The sequence below is a fragment of the Rhinatrema bivittatum genome, chromosome 3 (genome assembly GCF_901001135.1).
Source record: "Rhinatrema bivittatum chromosome 3, aRhiBiv1.1, whole genome shotgun sequence".
Classification (NCBI taxonomy): Eukaryota; Metazoa; Chordata; class Amphibia; order Gymnophiona; family Rhinatrematidae; genus Rhinatrema; species Rhinatrema bivittatum.
This window is the reverse complement of record NC_042617.1, coordinates 245,728,728-245,747,182: the sequence shown is the minus strand read 5'-3', so window position 1 is coordinate 245,747,182 and position 18,455 is coordinate 245,728,728. Positions and strand designations below refer to the sequence as shown.

The following is an 18,455-nucleotide window of genomic DNA, read 5'->3' as shown; positions in this document are numbered from 1 at the left end:
CAGGCTGCCGATTTTGGGCAGCCTTGCACGTGCTGTATCTTATAAAATCCGGTGTCCTTTTGTTCGCGACGGTGGCGCGAACAAAAGTACACGATCGCGTAAGGTTTGAAAATCTACCTCTTTATTCTTTGAGCAACCTTATTAGAGCATTTTGATATCTGTACTCACCTTTAGTTATTCCTGTTTTATGAAAAGGTACAGAGAAGTGCAAGCAAAATAATAAAGGGGATGGAACAAGTCCCCTATGAAGAAAGGCTAAAGAGGTTAGGTCTCCAGCTTGAAGAAGTCATAGCTGAGGGGAAATATAATAGAGGCCTATAAAATAATGAGTGTAATGGAACAAGTAAAACATTAATCAATTGTTTACTCTTTCGAAAAGTACAAAAACCAGGGGACACACAATAAAATTACTAGGTAATACATTTAAAACTAATAAGAGAAAATAATCGTTTACTCAATACATAATTAAGCTCTGGAATTCATTGCCAGAGGGTGTGGTGAAATCTATTAGTATAGCTGCATTTAAAAAAATGGTTTGGACAAGTTCCTGGAGGAAAAGTCCATAAACCATTATTAAGTTGTAGTTGCAGATATCCACTACTTCTTCTTGGGATAAACAGCCTGGAACCTATCTACCCCTTGGGGTCCTGCAGGTACTTGTGACCTGGATTGGCCACTGTGGGAAACAGGATCCTGGGGGTTGATGGATCTTTGGTCTGACCCAGTATGGCAAGTTCTTATGTTTTTAAATGGGAAGTGATTTTATTATGTATTTTACTTGTAAACCGCCTAGGGCTGTTGCTTAGGCAGGATATAAATAAACCAACCATAACCATGCAGACTTGAAACAAAAACACTGATGTAATCCAAACTGCATTTTAATTGTATATTTCTGGCAACAGCACCCTTAGCCTATTTTTCACTGACCTGATGAAGGGAAATAACTCACTCTGAGTTCCGATTCCTTGCATATTACCAGAAGTTGGTACCGCTTCTTTGCGGCTGTTAAAACTGCCCAGGGTCACAAGTTCTACAGTTCTATATTTGTATTGGTCTGCATTCCTGCACACCACATCATGCCACTTGAAGGTTCCAACACACAGAAATAGTTTTTCGATTCATTGATTATGCAACAGTACTCGGCAGAACAGGATAATAAACTGTTATGATGAGGATTTACTGTGAGCTGCATTGGTTATAGTGATTTCTGGAGCAGGACAGGAAAGGAATTATTGGCACCAAATGCTCGGGGATTCTATAATCCTGCTTTCTTCTTGAATTTTTGAGCAATTAAATTATAAAATAAAAATGGGTGGGGTTGGGTGTTGACATTTTTCTTTGGCTTTTTCATTATTGGTAGGAAATGTTTTTGTTCTATTTTGTCAAAATGATTTGGTTTCCACAAACTTCTTTACTACTAACTTGCCTTTAATCCTTTAGTTTTCAATAGTCATACCAAAGGGATTACAAAATAGGGTTGAAGGTCAAAAAGGTATAGCATGTTTCCATTACATCTAACAAAAAGTTAGGATTTCATTTACTAAGGCTTTTCTCCCATTCTGTATCTATGAAAAAAAAAGCTTAGTAAATCCGACCCTAACAGGCCGATTCAGTAAAAGTCACGGGAGAGCAGGTGAGCGCCCGCTCTTCTGTGAGCGTGATTCAGTATTTAAATGAAGGCTCGCGATAAAAAGAATGGCGGCTGTCAGCAAGTTTGACAGCCGACGCTCAATTTTTCCGGCGTCGGTTCTCAAACCCACTAACAGCCACAGGTTCGGAAACTGGACGCCGGCAAAATTGAGCATCCAGTTTTCAACCCACGAGCCGCGAGCCAATTTTAAATTTTTTTTTTTTTTTAATTTTTTTTTTACTTTGGGACCTCCGACTTAATATCGCTATGATATTAAGTCAGAGGGTGGACAGAAAAGCAGTTTTTACTGCTTTTCTGTATACTTTCCCGGCACGGTAGAAATTAACGTCTACCTTTGGTTAGGTGCTAATTTCTGAAAGTAAAATGTGCGGCTTGGCTGCACATTTTACTTAGTGAATCGCGTGGGAATAACTAATAGGGCCATCAACATGCATTTGCATGTTGTGGGCGCTATTAATTTCGGGGGGTATTGGATGCATGTTTTCGACCCCTTACTGTATAAGGGGTAAAGCTAGCACGTCGAAAACGCGCGTCCAAACGTGGGTTAACAGTGCGCTCCGCCGGAGCGCACTGTACTGTTTTGGCCCGTTAGTTTGGTATTGTTTGTAAGGTTATCCAAAAAAAAGGCTTTGATCCTGCTGCAACTATAAACAGTGGTACCTACACTTAAGTAAAAACCTAGAATAGATTAACACATTGCATTAATGTTGCAGTCCTAGTCGCAGGTCTTGCGACCGGGCCCTTACCTTCTTCTTCGGGGTTTCAACGGCGGGATACGCTGCCGGTCGGGCCTAAACTGGCCGGCAAGTACTTAAGGCCGGCATCTGACTGAGTCAAATCGCCTTGCAACGAGATTCCCTGCTGGGTGTTAGTTGCAGAGTGCTGTCTTGGCTCTTGCCTGGATTTCCTGTTGTTCCTGTTCCTGGTCCTGCTTCGTTCCAGCTCCTGATCTTCAGTTCCAGCTTCGGAGCTTCTCTTCAGTTCCTGGTCTCGCTTCAGTTCCAGCTCTGGATCTTCCGTCCCAGTTCCTGGTCTCTCTTCAGTTCCAGCTTCAGTTGTTCTGCTTCCGTTCCGGATCTCCCTTGATTGCTTCCCAGGTTCCTGACTTCTGCCTGCTCTCGACTCTCCATGTCTGCCGCCTGCCTCGACCTTGGACTGTCTTCACTGCTGCCCACTGCCTTTGCCTAAGTCCCAGCAGTCCGGGTTCTCACGGGCTCCTCCCGGGGGAACATCGGGCTTCCAGGGTGAATTCTCTTCATCTCTCCCAGTCACCTAAGTCCCAGCGGCTCGGGTCCTCACGGGCTCCTCCCGGGGGGACCTCGGGCTTCCAGGTTGAAGACTTGAGCTCTACGTCCAGCTTGTATCCGCCTCCCGGCCTACCTCTTCACTGCGGAGTGCTCTTCCTCTTCCACTCCGTCAGGCCAGCCCAAGGGTCCACCGCTACGATCGCAACAATTAATATTTAACATGCAGAAAATCATCTGTTGCTATAAAGAGATAAGGGCAAGCCACATAGTCTGTGCTTCTAAAAGAATAGGAGAGTAAATTCCTCACAAATGAGTCAAGAAGGGTCCTGGGGTAGAGTTCTGTGGAAGTGGGAGAGCCAGAGTTCCAGATCCAGATCCCATTTGCCTGCTCAAAAAGGGCAGGGGGTGGAAAGAGTGCATGCAAGCTTACCCGAGAGGATCTCACATAGCTGAGCTAAAGAAAGAACTGTGAACCTAAGCAAGAGAAGGATATATTGTGGAGTCCCAGAGCACTGATCGGACTGCTAACCTTCTGGAACTCTATGTAAACTGCCTATGGCCAGAGTGGAACAGCTATGCTCAAAACAGATGTCTGGAATCCCAGCAGAAGGAACCAAAAACAGGAGTGTGTGTGTGTAGGGGGGGGTGGGGGGAGGGATCCCAGCAAAGATCCACTCTGTCGACTGATGACCCCGGTCATTGTAGCCAGTGGAAGAAAAAAAAAAAAAAAGCGACCAAAGGAATAGAACAAAGGACACTCAGTCCTACACAGTCTGCCACATTCACATGCTAATACTGCATCTTTCCACTTTTCCTCCCCTCAGTACATACAAACCCTGCCTTCTTAATCCAAGGGCTTGCTCCCCATGCCCTTTCTGGATACGCACACAGAGTGAAGTCAAAGCAGGAAACACAAGAAGTTACTGGCATTTTTCAATGTTTTGTTTCTTTTTTCCTCAAAAGTTACTCACCTATGGCATTAGGTTTAACAGAAAAGCAATGCCAAAAAAACCCAAAAAAACTGGCTACACTGAACTGCCGCTTTAAAACTCAGATTCCAAGTTACTCCAAAAGCAATTATGAGCATTAAAAGTGTGAGGGCAAAATATGAAAATTTAGTCACTTCTTTGTCCATTTAAAAAAAACAAAAAAAAAACCCCCATAAAAACTGGCCTTCAAGTCAACCAGTTAGCTAACCTAGGGGTCGATGCAATACAGTGCGCTCAGCTGAGCGCACTGTATAACCCGCAATTGGACACAGGTTGTATAGGCACTAATTAATTCCCTTATGCAATAAGGGGATTAGCGCCTATTCAACGCGTGTCTGACACAGAGTGAGTCTAATAGCACTAATCACAAGCAAATGCAAGCAAAAAAAAAAAAGTGTGTCTAGGACACAGATTTAGCGAGCAGGCATTAATTGCTGAGCACTTCTTAAACCAGTACAGAAAAGCAGAAAAAAAAACTGCTTTTCTGTACTGCCTCCTACTTAATATAGTTGCAATATTAAGTAGGAGAAAAAAAACCAAATTTAACCAAAAAAAAAGTTTTAAAAAAAACCGCCAGCAGTCAGGAGCAGGAAGCGGATGCCCAATTGAGAAGCATCAGTTTCCTGAACCCCCTTGATTGTGTGGTGTTTAGGAAACAGACACCGATAAATTTGGTGTCAGTTTCCCTAATTGGCAGAGGGCCGACGCACTCTGGCTCTTCTTGCTAACGCGACCCCCTAATTTAAATATTGCATGGCACCCCCACGGGGGAGCACCTGGGGGCACATTAAGAAAGCAGGCGCTGACTGTTCAGCGCCCGCTTTCTCTGCCAAAATATTGCATCGGCCCACTAGGTTGCGATTATGCCACCAATAGGAGCCTGAGGTAATCCTGGCAATATACGGTAAGCAAACTTTCTCTTTTCACGTAGATAAGCAGCAGATAGGGATGTACATTCATTGAAAGGAATGGATAAAAATGCAACAAAATGAGACTATTTTAGTTTCATTCATGGATCCCAAAACAAATGGAAGTTGCCCTCACATTTAAATGACAAGTTTCATTTCATTCATTTATGTTTATGACACATTAAAAAGTGCTGCACTGAGAAAGCTGCAGTGAGACCTGGAAACTATAAGCAATCAATCACTGCCTGTGTGATGTAGCAGCCAGACCAGAACTGAGATAGGAAAAGTAAGCAAGTAGGCAGGGTGGAGGACCAATTAAGGTAAAACTTTTTTTTTTAAACTAGCCTATAACTGGCATCTGGATCAAGTGACCAGATATCCTCCCACTGAAAGGTCTGAGATGTGTGAAGAAACCATTTTTCTCTCTTGGATTTCACTGAAGAAAGATTGTTTCTTCAGAAGCTCTCAGAGACAAAGAAAAGCTTTAATAAAGGGGAGAGAGAAGAATTTTGGCAGTGGCAACAGGCTTTTTCTGATCTTCACTGCTGCAGTCACAGATCTGTCACTGTGACAGAGAGACACTGGTTCTTTGTACCTGACTTTGCAAGGTACACTGCACTGATTATCTGCAGACAGACTGAAGCCTTGCCAGCTGTCTCAATTTATTCAGTTTCTAATAGTTTGGGGTTTTTTTGTATGCAAAAGGAGTCAGTCAACAGTGCACACAAACATACACTATGGACCTCATTTTCTAAAGTATTGCAGGCCTGTGATACTTTAGGTAATGAGGGGTGGGGGGCTGAAACGGGGGGTGGTCCTGCGCTAGCCGGCAGTGATCGCACCGCTGCGGTGCGATCGCTGCCGGTTTTGCACCCAATAGCGCCACCATAGAAGGTGTAGCTATTGGGCGTGAACTAGGACGCAAAAAGGACCTTACCTTTTCGTCGTTCGCGGCGTCTTTGCAGAGTCGGCCCTGGTGACGCCCCGACTCCTCCTCTTCCGGGGCAGACTCTGCCCCCATTTTGGTATCGCATGCGATAAGGGACTTTTCGAAACGTCCCTTATCGCGTGCAATCCATCTCGAAAATGAGGCCCCATGTATATTTTTGTGTGTGTAACAGACATTTTTGCACACACTGTGAGTGATAGCCCTAGAAAGGCAGAGGCTAAATTTGTGCCACTAGCAAGCTGCTTGGCAAGTTGGCACTATGCTGTATTGTGATATGACTGCTGTTTTAAATTGTTTACATCTCTAAAATGTGAAGCTTCAAATGACCTGTTTATAAGGAGCTTTTGGGAATTGATTAGAGTCTCTTAAGGAGTTGTGCGAGTCTTGGGAGTCTGAAGGAGTTCTAGGGAAGTGATGGAGATACAAGAAGGGTTCCTGGTCTGCCTCTTCAGTCCTTTGGAACATCTCTGGAGAAGGAAATCCTTCTGTGGGATTTTTCAGAAGTTTGACCTGGGCGCATCTGTCTGCCTGAAACAAGGGGAAGATTCTTTTCGGACAGTGGAGTGTGAGTACTGTGAGCCCTTAGAGTAGTGATGGCAAAACTCTAGTCCTCGAGTGCCATAAACGGGCTAGGTTTTCAGGATATCCACAATAAATATGCATGAGATTATCATAAAATAGAGGCAGTGCATACAAATCTTTCTAATGTATATTCATTGTAGATATCCTGAAAACCTGGCTTGTTTGTGGCACTTGAGGACTGGAGTTCGCCATCACTGACCTAGAGAGACACTGTCAACTTTATGTGAACAGAGAGCCTGGGGAAGATTCTTACTGCCAGTAACATCTGACTGATGAAGAATAAGTCTGGAGAATTGTGGCACTGTGTATTTTTGTATCTGAAATGCTTTAATTTTTACTTAATTTTGAACTTTGTATTCTTGCTGAATTGGTTATTTTCCTAGCAAACTTTTCTCTTGTTTGAAGTTCCAGTTTTTGTGTGGACATGGAGTTATTTCATGGTAACCTTTGCCTAGTTCTTGGGACATAAATATGAATCCTCCACTCTGGTTCAGTGATCCCAGAGCTCTCTGGGACTGGGAAGATGACTCCCAGATGAGGGAGGGTTACAGCTATATGGAGCTATATCCATACCTCCCTATAGGGATTACCGCTTTAGAACAAAATGATGCCAGGCCTCAGGGTCCACCAACACCATGCTGATTAAAGCATCTGGAGGGTCAGCTCCTACCCATGAAGTTACTTATGATTGTGGGTAAGCTTGGGAGGAGGGGGCAGTTCGGAAACAGTCCCAGTGGGACTTTATTTAATTTTGTAAACTTGCAATTTTTGTGGAGGGACAGTGCCCTCCACCACCCAAGGCTGTCTGCTACTGCCTTTTTTTTCTTCAAAAACAAAATGTAATGAAATTTGTTTTTCTTTCTCAAAATTGAAAACCAAAATGAAAGCAAATCCTTACAGAGCAGTTAGTGCCTTTCCCATAACTTATTTTAAATGCTGGTCCAATTAAGGTCTGAATCAATGGTTAAGGGCTGATGTACCTTTCTCGGATGGATGCAAATAATCCCCTTTAAATACATTCTTATCCTCCAAGGTGTAACCCCAGACCTTCATAACACCCAAAAACCACCTTCTCTACACCAGCCTTTTAACCAAGAAGTTCTTTGGGAAAAGAATGTCTATTTGCCTGTGTATGCAAGTAGCACATCTGAGAATATCATAGATTTAACTACCTGTGTTGGACCCTTTCCTAATTCCTTGAACTGCTGTTGAACCTTTATTACTATAAATACCTACTTTATGGAGGTTAAGTCAACAGCAGCTGGGATCCTAACCTTAGCAGATGTTACATGCTTTCCAGATGATGCCTTTCCCATACAGAAACTCAAGAAACAGGATCTTTGTTCTATACAAGAACCATAGTTTATATATGATGGTTAACAGTGCCACAACCTTATAGATTATCAGTTGTATTTGTAAGTTTAAAAAAAAAAAGCCCAACACAAATACAATTAAATATTTTATCTTTCCCGAATTGTTAAGAATCAGCATAACGAAAAAACAGACTGCCTTGCCTCTTTTAACTGAAAGATGTTAGCTAATAGGCAAGACCGCTTGATGAGTAACATCTTGTCTGGATGACAACATGCTCAGAGTAAATGGAAAAAATGAAGAAGCATGAGTGGGCCACATGGGGGATGGCGGGGGAAGAAGGAAAGATGTGCTCGCTTCAGGGACAAAATCCACTCACCGAGCAATCCTAACAGCCCTTCCTCCTTCATACACATCTTCAAAGCAAATTATTGGGCAAGTACGGAAATAGTTTCTGATGAGCACTTTTCATCCCTGGCGAATAAGTCTGAGAAACATTTTTAGAATTCCTGCTCATTGCATCACGCTAAAGATTCAAGATGCAATTTTTTTCTTTGATTGGGCCACATCTTCTTGTCAGAAACAATAAGCTTGGAGGGGGGACATGGAAAATGCTTTTGTAATGCACTTAGCCTCTTGTGTTGGTTTGGAGTTGTCAGTTTATGACTCTGTTCATCATTTTATGCTGGCAAGAGTAATTTCATGTGCCAAAACTTAAGAAAATTAATGTTTCCAAAGACATGCTATGTTGATGACTTAGTGTCCCTAGACCTATAGTCTCAGGTTTTGTGAAGAAGTTCCAGAATCCTTTGCCCAACTCCATCCTGTACTAGGCTTGTTTAATTTTGACCCTTATTCCTTTGCTAGCACCATTAGTCCAGTCATTTGTATCTAGGTGCAGTGACATTCAGTTCACACTCAAAACTCCAAGCTGTGACATATGAAAAGTACCAAATTTCCCTTCTAACTTTACACCCCTTTACTATAGGGTTAGTTAAAACATTTTCTGACAAGTCTGAATTTGATTAACAGGATCAACATCAATTTCCACGTGGCTCAAACATTTCGAAGGCAAACCAGAGAGTTTACATCTAATTTATTCATCCAGACGTGGAAGAATGTGCAGCCTGCAAAACCATGCCCATTTAGAGCACTTAAAAATAAAGTTTTCCTTTTAAAAAAAAACACGTAAAAGTCTAGCTTTCAATTACAGGTAGTGTGTTTCCAGCTGATTCAATTGTTTCCTGACAAGTTAATCCAGTTCTGATCATACAATGATACAAAAGGTGGGAAGCATTTCTCTCAAGTGCTGCTGCTCCTGCTCCCACCCATGTGTCCACTGGTTCTCAGCATGAATGCCCGGGATCGAAAGGCCACAGCACATGAAAGGAAAACTCTTCCAATATCCCTGCCTCATGGCCGCTTGTGCACAGTATTGAATCTCACTCTGCACTGGATGGAAGACAGTATGAGCAAAAGAGAAGAGAGCATGCAAAAGAGAGCAAAGGCAAGTAGGGGAAAAAGCAAAAGAAGAAGTGAAAGAGCAAACAGAACGAGGGAGGGGAAAAAGGGATAAAGAGCAAAGGAGAGAGCAAGAATAGGAGAGAGAGGGCAAAAAGGGGAAGCCAGAGATTAACTGGAGTCTATGGCACTGCATTAAGAGTGAAACTGGGTAATCCAGAGGCTAGACCTGAAGGCCTTATAGTCCTCATCTGCCATTATATTCCATGTTTTTATGGAAACAGTAGAGGAGAAATGGTGCAACCCCATGTTGCTGATGGGCTAAAGAACCTGTACATTTCAGAAGACAAAGAAGAAAAGCAAAAATGGATCGAAAAAGGCAAGAGAAACCACAGAGAGAAAGAGAAGGAAGGTAAAGGAAGACTAAAGAAAACTATTGCTATCCCTGGGAGTGAGTAACAGGAGTTAGATCTACTTTATGGAATCTGTCAGCTACTTGCAACCTGGATTGGCCACTATTGGAGAACGGATGCTGGGCTCGATGGACCTTGGTCTGATCTAGCAAAACTTATGTTCTTAATAGAGGAGACAAGAGACAAAGTCGAAGGAGTTTGGACATGGAGAGTTAATCATGATAATGCCAGAAATCATTGGGTAGACAGATGTACCTTTTAGGCAAAAGCTAATCCACTAATCTCCGCTGAGTGACACACAAGAATGGAGAAAGAGAAAGGCAAGACATGACAAAACATTTTGTAACACCCACCCACAAAAATAACAAAGGATACAAAGTTGAAAGAAATGCAGAAAATGAAAAACAATCATTAAGACAAAAAGCTGAAAAGGTACAAGATCAGGTGGTAGCAAAATTGAGCCTAAGTGAAAAAGAAGACCAGAAATGCAAGTTTGAAGGCCTTCCTAAGAAGTTCTGGTGCACTATATTTCAGTAGAAAAAGCTGAGAAGGGAGAAGAGTTAGCAATTACAGAGATGTGTGACCTTTTTAAAGAGAGATAAATGAAACAAAGCAGCAAATTCTAAGAAAATACCCACTACAGGCAAAATCCAAGGCACATCCACAGAAAGATGCAGATCGTCCATAGGTTCTGCAACTCAAAGGCTATGCTCAGATGAGCTTCCACTTTCTCCTCCAACTTAAGCCAGTTGAACGAGGCCATGTTTTTCCTTGTTACAAGATGAACACCTAGATATTTCAGGGTTTCCTGGCTTCATGAAAAATTGTTAAACTCCTTTGGGAAAAGGTCCACTCACTGCAGTACCATCATAAGCCCTGAGCATTTGGCCCAGTTGATCTTGGCATAAGATGTGGATGAATATATTATGCTCAGCTCCTGTAGAAGGAGGAGCTAGCAATCTGTTATGAATCGGCTCTGTGGAGGGAGGAGTTAGCAATCTGTTATGAAACTGACTCCTGCGGAAGGAGGAGTTAGAAATCTGTTATGCTCTACTCCTCGAGAAGAGAGTAGTTAACAATCTGTTAAGGTATACACTGCGGAGTTGCAATCTATTATGAATCTGTTGCTGAAAGCTCCTGATGGGGAAGGAGTAGCAATCTGTTACCAGCGGAGTCCTTGGAGAGGGCATTCAGCTGTAGAGGAATGTAGATAGGTGGATCCTTGGCCCGATGGCCATGTAGGATTGATCTTGATGAATCATCTGCTCTAGCAAGGTCCCTAGCCTCGGCAAAAGCACTTTAGCCAGGATTTTGTAGTCTATGCAGAGTAAAAACTGGAAGCTAGTTCCACAAGTTGCATAGATCCTCTTTTTGGGGGAGCAGGGATTATATTGCGCAGCCACATGACAGTGGCAACTATCCAGTTTTCAGGGTTTCTGTGAGGACTCACAGAAGATCAGGTCCAGGCAGATTGAAAAAATGGCAAAAAAATACTAATGTCAGACCATCGATGCTAACATTTTATTGCAGGGCATCTGGTTCAGAGGCTCAGAAAGGTCCACTAAACCCAAGGGCATATCCAGCTTGTCTCTGCAGTCTAAATCAGAGCAGGAATTCCCTCCCATGAGATCCTGCAGGAGTCTGGGTTCCGAAGAGAAAAGGGTCAAATAAGAGCCCTGACTTCTACCCAAACTCTCTCCAGATCTATGAAGATGGTCCCGCTGGCAAAGTTATTGCTTCTGGGTGCATCTCTTCTCCAACCCACAGAAAAAGTACAAGCCACAATCCATTTCCTGAAGAACTGGATTTGTGACCTCATGAAGACTCCCAGCCTCATTGCTCCTCGAGGTGAATGAGGATGCACTTCTTCTCCATGTACTCATATCACAGAGCCCTAGTCCTTGGCTTTGAGATCCAGCACCTCTCTTAAGGTTCTCTATTTGTCAGCTCCACTCTGTTAACACCACTGGCATAATCTTGCCACAGCCATTTCATATGGATTTTCCCCATGTCCCACAATTGGATCCATGAGGCAAAATCTCTCTCACAGGTGCACCATTCCACCCAGAACTCTCAGTTCACTGCCACAAAGCACCTCAAGCAAGGAGTTGAGAGTTGTTGAAATGTCAGTGGGTGGCTTTAGACCCAGCCAAGTCAAGCCTCTCCACAGTGATGGCATGATGGTCCAAGATGACTCCCATTTCAATGGCACTCAAAAGGGCTCATGATGTTAAGAAGCCCATGATGTACAGCCAGTCAGTCTGGAAGCGGATGACTTGTCCCCCTCCACACCTGGATAAAGGTGAATGAGGTGAAATTAGCCAGGTGATGTAGCCATCATGCATCAATGAGAGAGAACTGGTTAACCATCTCCCCCAAGAATACAGAAGAGGAAGTGTGATTTTCATGACCAGTATGGTCATGGCTCTCAAAGGTGCAATTAAAATCACACCTGAGCACAATCTCCTCTGTTGCATTCACGGTATGCAATAGGGCTGACAACTGGTGAAAGAACACTAACCTGGCTTCTCCTTCGTTCGGGTCATACACATTGGCCAAATTGATCGTGCTGCCCTGGATTAGTATCTGCAAATGTAGTAAATGGCCTGGCATGATGGATCAGATGACCAGTACATCGCCTGCAAGGATTCTACAAGCAGGGTGACCACCCCCTGGCACATCCACAGTGGCTAAAAAAATACCCTGCGTGTCACTCCAGGAGCCAGTGGGCTTCGCCCTCTGGAGTGGAATGGGTCCCCTGCAGGAGATTTATGGAGTACCCTCCCTTCTGAAGAAAGGAGAGTATCCAGCTCCTGCTGAGACTATCCTTGCAGTCACTGAGATTTTAGGTGCTGACTGTTAAAGCCATCCTCTACCAAGATTGTGCTGCTAAGATACTGGTACCCCTCACAAGATGACGCCAGATGCATGCCGAACCTCAAAGCTCACTCTATGTTCACCGAGCTCAAGTGTTTGCTCTTCAGGAGGCAGCCCAGGGTCATCATGGAAGGAGCCACTTGTGGATTGTGGAAATACGGAGTCACTCCTGAGAGCACTATCCATCCTTATTGCCCTTCCTATTCATTGTTGTAAGAAATTGTCTAGCTCCTTGTAGGAGATAGAGGAGTACTGACCCTTTTGATCTTTGGTGCTTGTGTGCTGAATAGCTCCATTTCTCCCAACCTGAATCTTCTCTCCCCACGCCTGCCCCAATGGTCTGGCCAGCGAGCAGAAGGTCACCAGCCACCACCAGAAGAGGATTGTGGATACCAATTCTGAGCTGGGAATTTCAGTCCTGGCCCCCACACACTCAAAGACCTTCCCTGTTTTGACCAGATCCCCTCTTCCCTTTGACCCTCTGCTCTGGGGTTAGTCCCCGAAGTTATACCTGGCTCCCCGCTGTTGCAAGCTGAAACTCCCAAGAGAGACCCCCTCCCCCTGCCTGACTGCAAAAATAATTGCTTGCTATGCAGCCGGTTGTGGAAAGAGGAGGAGGGGGGGAAGGTAGATCCTCAGAGGTTCCTCTAAGGCAGTTGCCAGGACCCCAATTTGAGACCCGTTAGTGACAAAAGGGCCTTGAAACATTTGTCACAGGAAACTTGTTCCTCCTACCTCAGGGATGTTATCGATTGAGAATCACCACTTTCCCACTCAAGTGATCTATCCCATGAGGTAGGGTGACAGCGATGCTGTTACCTCCTTCTTTAGTGGCTCCTTCCATGATGACCCTGTGGGTGCCAGCAGTGAGTCTGAACAATTGTTTGATAGGACATTCCATCTCTCTCTCTCCTTAAGCTTAGGTTTCTCCATGACAGAGAGAATGGGGGACAGAAGGTCCTGGTGGTGCATGGCAGATTGTGCTTGGTGCCTGTATCTATTGAGCCTTACTGCTCTTCCTGGTAGGGGTGATCTGCCATATTCCACTGTCCAGTTCTCTTAAGGTTTCCTCTCCCAAGCATTCCAAGCAAATGAAAGCAAAAAAAATGCACAGTGAACACACAATGAGTTCCTTTCACAAATACTTGTTTAAATTATTTTTATATTTGATGAATACTAATCAATAGTTGAAAAAAAGACCTCAGATCCCCATATGCATTGTTCTAACAGAACGTATAAGTATACAATCGGATAATTCAATCATCAGTCTGAAAAACCTCCAAACCATCCATTTTTAGATTCTTATTTTATTCAATCCAAATATGTTTTATCCTTTAAGTTATTTGTATGTGTTAAATTAAAAACTGAGACTTATCTTTATAAGGCTAAATGCCAAAATTGCTGATGTTGGCCAGCGTGTCGCAGAAAATGTTCTAATCACTTCAGTATTCAACTCCTCATTGCAGCGGCAAAACCGCTACTGCAACCACTTGGAGAACAGCCTTAGTGGGCGGGGCCTTCATTACAGCGCCTGGGTACCTTTTTTGAGTGTGCCAGACTTCCCACAGAGGTAGCACTCCTCCCTCCCCACAGAGTAATAAACCCGATAGGTAAACCCACTATGGGGGAAAGCAAACCACCTCGCAGCCTCCTCTTGACCTCTCGGCATTTTTATCACCATTTCCCTCCGATAGAATTGTATATGCTTGAGCGCGCCATCTTTGTGCCCCATAGGGAGAACCAAGGATGAGTGACCTCAGCTCCCCGAGGGAATGCAGGCGCATTTCCAGGGCCTGCACTGGAAGGAACCGGGAGAGAGAAAGAGCTTAACCATTATCCCCAGCCTGTCAAGGGGTAGAAGACTCCTCTGACCACCAGCCCTTCTGTGATCGTCCAATGGGCAGCCACTAGGAAAGACAGAAATAGCACTGCCTTCCCATATATTTTGCTAAAGGCCACGTTGTTCTGGGCCCCACCTCCTTCACCATTGCCAAGGTGTAATCCTGTGGTTCCTCGTTAGGGAGCATTGGGCAGCGAACCCCCATGCTTTCTGTGGAGGTTTGCTCCTGCTTCTTTGGGTAGTACCCCATTATTTTGTCTCAGAGGCAGCGATGCCACCAGCTGCTGCCGCCACACAGGAAGGTTTTGCTGTGTCATGCCAGTTCGTGGGGAGTATCATCACCCGAGCCAACGACTGGGTGAGTTATCACTTTTGCTTGTTTCTTGCCACTGTCTATGGGAGACCCCTCCCCTCCTTTGTGGGTGGGGCTCTGGTGAAGGTAGTGCTGATGGCCACCCGACACACTGTTAGGCATGGTAGATGTGTTCTGGGGAATTCTGCCTGGAGGAACTGCGGTGGTCGTGGACTCTCCCGGGACGGATGGATGAGGCCAAGCTCCCTTAGGGCAGCATTGGGTTGTGCTCCTGTCTCCCCCTAAGATAGCACTGGATTGAGTCCCTACCCCTCCCAAGAAAACTCTGGACTGAGATCCAACCCCCACTCATGATGGTGCCAGACTGAGTTCCAGCCCCACTTAAGGCAGTGCTGAGCAGAGTCTCACTCCCTCCCAGGATGGTGCAAGGCTGCATTAACACTCCTCCTGAGTTGGCACACGGTTGTACAGCAATTCCTCCCTGTCCAACGTGGGCTTGAGTCACTTTTTCTCCCAGGATGGCACTCCCTACAGGCAGTGAAATAATGCCACCTGTAATTTTTTGGATCTCTCCCAGGGCTAAGACACATTCCTGCATTGCAAGTTTTCCTTGGAGAAGAACTGCTGAAATTGTTCATAGGGCAATGATAGCTCTCCCCCCCCCCCCCCCAAAGTGGCAAAGGCAATACATCCTTGGGGGTGTGCGATGTCCATAGGTACAAAGATGTATCATATACCTGGTATTGGCAGCTTTGGTGCTATTTTGCTTTGCAAGGTTTTATTGGTGGAGATGGTTTAAAAACAGAAGAAATTGCCATGCTGGGTCAGACCAAGGGTCCATCAGTCCAGCATCCTGTATCCAACAGAGGCCAAACCAGGCCACAAGAACCTGGCAATTACTCAAACATTAAGAAGATCCCATGCTACTGATGCAATTAATAGCAGTGGCTATTCCCTAAGTAAACTTGATTAATAGCCGTTAATGGATTTCTCCTCCAAGAACTTATCCAAACCTTTTTTGAACCCAGCTACACTAACCACATCTTCTGGCAACAAATTCCAGAGTTTTATTGTGCGTTGAGTGAAAAAGAATTTTCTCCGATTAGTCTTAATTGTGCTACTTGCTAACTTCATGGAGTGTCCCCTATTCCTTCTATTATTTGAAAGTATAAATAACCGAGTCACATCTACTCGTTCAAGACCTCTCATGATCTTAAACACCTCTATCATATCCCCCCTCAGCTGTCTCTTCTCCAAGCTGAACAGCCCCAACCTCTTCAGCCTTTCCTCATAGGGGAGCTGTTCCACCCCTTTTATCATTTTGGTTGCCCTTCTCTGTACCTTCTCCATCGCAACTATCTCTTTTTTGAGATGCAGCGACCAGAATTGTACACAGTATTCAAGGTGCGGTCTCACCATGGAGCGATATAGAGGCATTGTGACATTTTCCGTTTTATTAACCATTCCCTTCCTAATAATTCCTAACATTCTGTTTGCTTTTTTGACTGCTGCAGCACACTGAGCCGACAATTTTAAAGTATTATCCACTATGATGCCTAGATCTTTTTCCTGAGTGGTAGCTCCTAATATGGAACCTAACATCGTGTAACTACAGCAAGGGTTTGAATAATGATGGTGACTCCTCTGTTAATGGGGGTGCATTTGATTTCCCCTTGAACTGGGGTAGCCAGGATGAATTGTACCTGAATAGTTTCTGGACAGGTGGGTATGGTTTGTGTATCATTCAGCATGTGGCCACGGGCTATCATGGCATCTCTTAAGGGGGTGGGGTGCAGGAATTTGGAGAAGTCCAGTCCTACATTTTTTTCTTTGTTGTTCACTTTAGGCATGATGTATGGCTGTAATATATGGAAAAAATCCAGAGTGTGTGTGTGTGTGTGTGTGTAAAGCTAAAAAACAGATCGGGGGCATAGGGTGGGAGGTTAAAAGAAAAGCAGATGCTGACCATTATAGTCAGCAATCAAAAACAAAAAGTTCATACAGGCAGTCTTACATTACAAAAAGAAAGGAAAAAAAACCTTTGAAACTTGCTTACCTTCCTGTAGATTGTTTATAGTGAAAAAAAGGGAGAGGGAGAAAAAACTCAAATACTTAAGGCCGACTTTGGCCAGGTGGTGGGGGGGAACCTAGGCAGAGGAGGGAGAAAAAACAAACTAGGCAGGATAGTCCAAAAGGAACACACACTCAAACATTCACATATACAGGGGAAAAAAAGGTGGGGGAGCAGACTATCTGGAGACAAAAAAAAAAAAGTTGGGTTGAAATTTATAATGAGGAAAAAAAAGATTATAAAGTTGTGAGAGGGGAGTTGAAAGAGTAAATAAAACCAAAGATGAATGTAAATAAGGTGGTTGTAAATGAAAGATGAATGTAAATAAGGTGGTTGTTTTATTTTTTTCTGCTCTAAGAAACTCAATTAAAAAGGGGACGGGGAAAATTAAATGAAAGCTTTTAAGTAACAGCTCTGCTATCCCCCCCCCCAGGTGAGAGCTCCACACAGCAGTAATTCATGCTGTCCCTGAAAAGAAAAAAAAAAAAAAAAGGAGACTGTAGGTTTACTCTGGAGCAGCGGGAATCCAGGCAATGAGCCGCCACTGCAGGAAAGCGCTAGCAGCTGTTAAGGGCTGAGAAAGAGTGGGGGAGGGACGGAAGAAGCAACTCCAGGGGTGAAAAAAGAAAGTACTAGAAAAATGTAGAGAGAAAGGGACTGTAAAAGCAGAAGCAGGTGGTGGGAGTTGTAGTAAGAGTTAAAAAAAAAGTTTCTTCCTCACATAAGGTAAATGTGTTTTTTTGCGCCGAAACTGAAGCTCTGCCTATAATATGATCTGTACTGCAGCTCTGCACCTTGCAAACGTCCCAAGTCCTATGGAGGAGTGAGCGTGACGAGGGCTGACCGCCAGCAGCAGCAGCAACAACAATGAGACGGCGCCTCTGCTTGCAAATGATTAACTCTGCACCATAAATCAATTCCAACTCTTCCCGCAGAACTTGAAAGCAGTAAGCACTCACTAGTAGTTTCCAGCTCTGTTAACCCTTCCACCTCCCTCCCTATCCCGCTTGTTAGCCCAGGGCTGCGCACTCACCAGGGAGATGACTTTCCACTTGCTGGATTTCTTCGCTTTGCCGCTGGGAGGCGCCCTGTCCGCCTCCTCTCCCACCTCCATGGGGTGCACCTCTCCTCCTGCCGCCGCCGCTCTCCTCTCCCCGTTCTCCCGGGTTCCCCCTGTCAGCTTCTCCTTGACGTTATCCTCCTCCATGGCCTGGCTCTGCCACGCTCAGCTCTTCCTGCTCGATCGGGATGTGCGTGTGGCTTGCATGGACCGAGCAAAGCTGTAATAACATCGGGGGGGGGGCCGAACCGTATCGGGGTCCCGCCTCTATGTTGGCCCACCGCCCTGCCCCACGAGCCACAGCAGCAGGTTGTGGCTTCTTTGGCTTCCTGCCTTGACCCATCTTCGATTAAGGGGATTTAACTGGAAGGAAAAGCGTTTCCTCCCTTCGCCAGCCTCTGCGCCGCAGGGCAGTATTATTGTTTGCTGGAGTCAGGGCGAGGAGCAGGAAATCTAGTGCAGGGGCCGTCTGGATCCGTGTCCTCGAGATCACGGAGGTGGGGAAATGGTGCTTACAGGTTTGGCAGAGTCTGGGAATGTAGGGTACTGCCCTGTTGGACCTCCTAATTCGCTTAATGTACGGAAATAAAGGCCAACTAAACATATATATATATATATATATATATATATATATATATAATATATAGGTAGACTAAATTATATTTCTTGGAAAGCAGAACCTTGTTTCTATGCAAATGAATTAAGCACAAAACTCTCACTCTGTCTATACTAATGGATTGAGGCTAGGTATATGATGTGTAAAACTGAGATTTAACAAAGTGT

The 18,455-nt window shown here is 44.5% G+C and overlaps 1 protein-coding gene across 1 annotated transcript in view; it reads right to left on the bottom strand.

Moving 5' to 3' along the window:
* Positions 1-18,057, bottom strand: part of ENPP1 (ectonucleotide pyrophosphatase/phosphodiesterase 1) — a 225,440-nt gene extending 207,383 nt beyond the window's left edge. Inside the window, exon 1 of the mRNA XM_029594404.1 lies at positions 17,646-18,057. Coding sequence (XP_029450264.1) covers positions 17,646-17,819 — 174 coding nt within the window. The 5' untranslated portion in view covers positions 17,820-18,057. The remainder of the gene's footprint in view (positions 1-17,645) is intronic.
* Between the last annotated feature and the right edge of the window lie 398 nt (positions 18,058-18,455).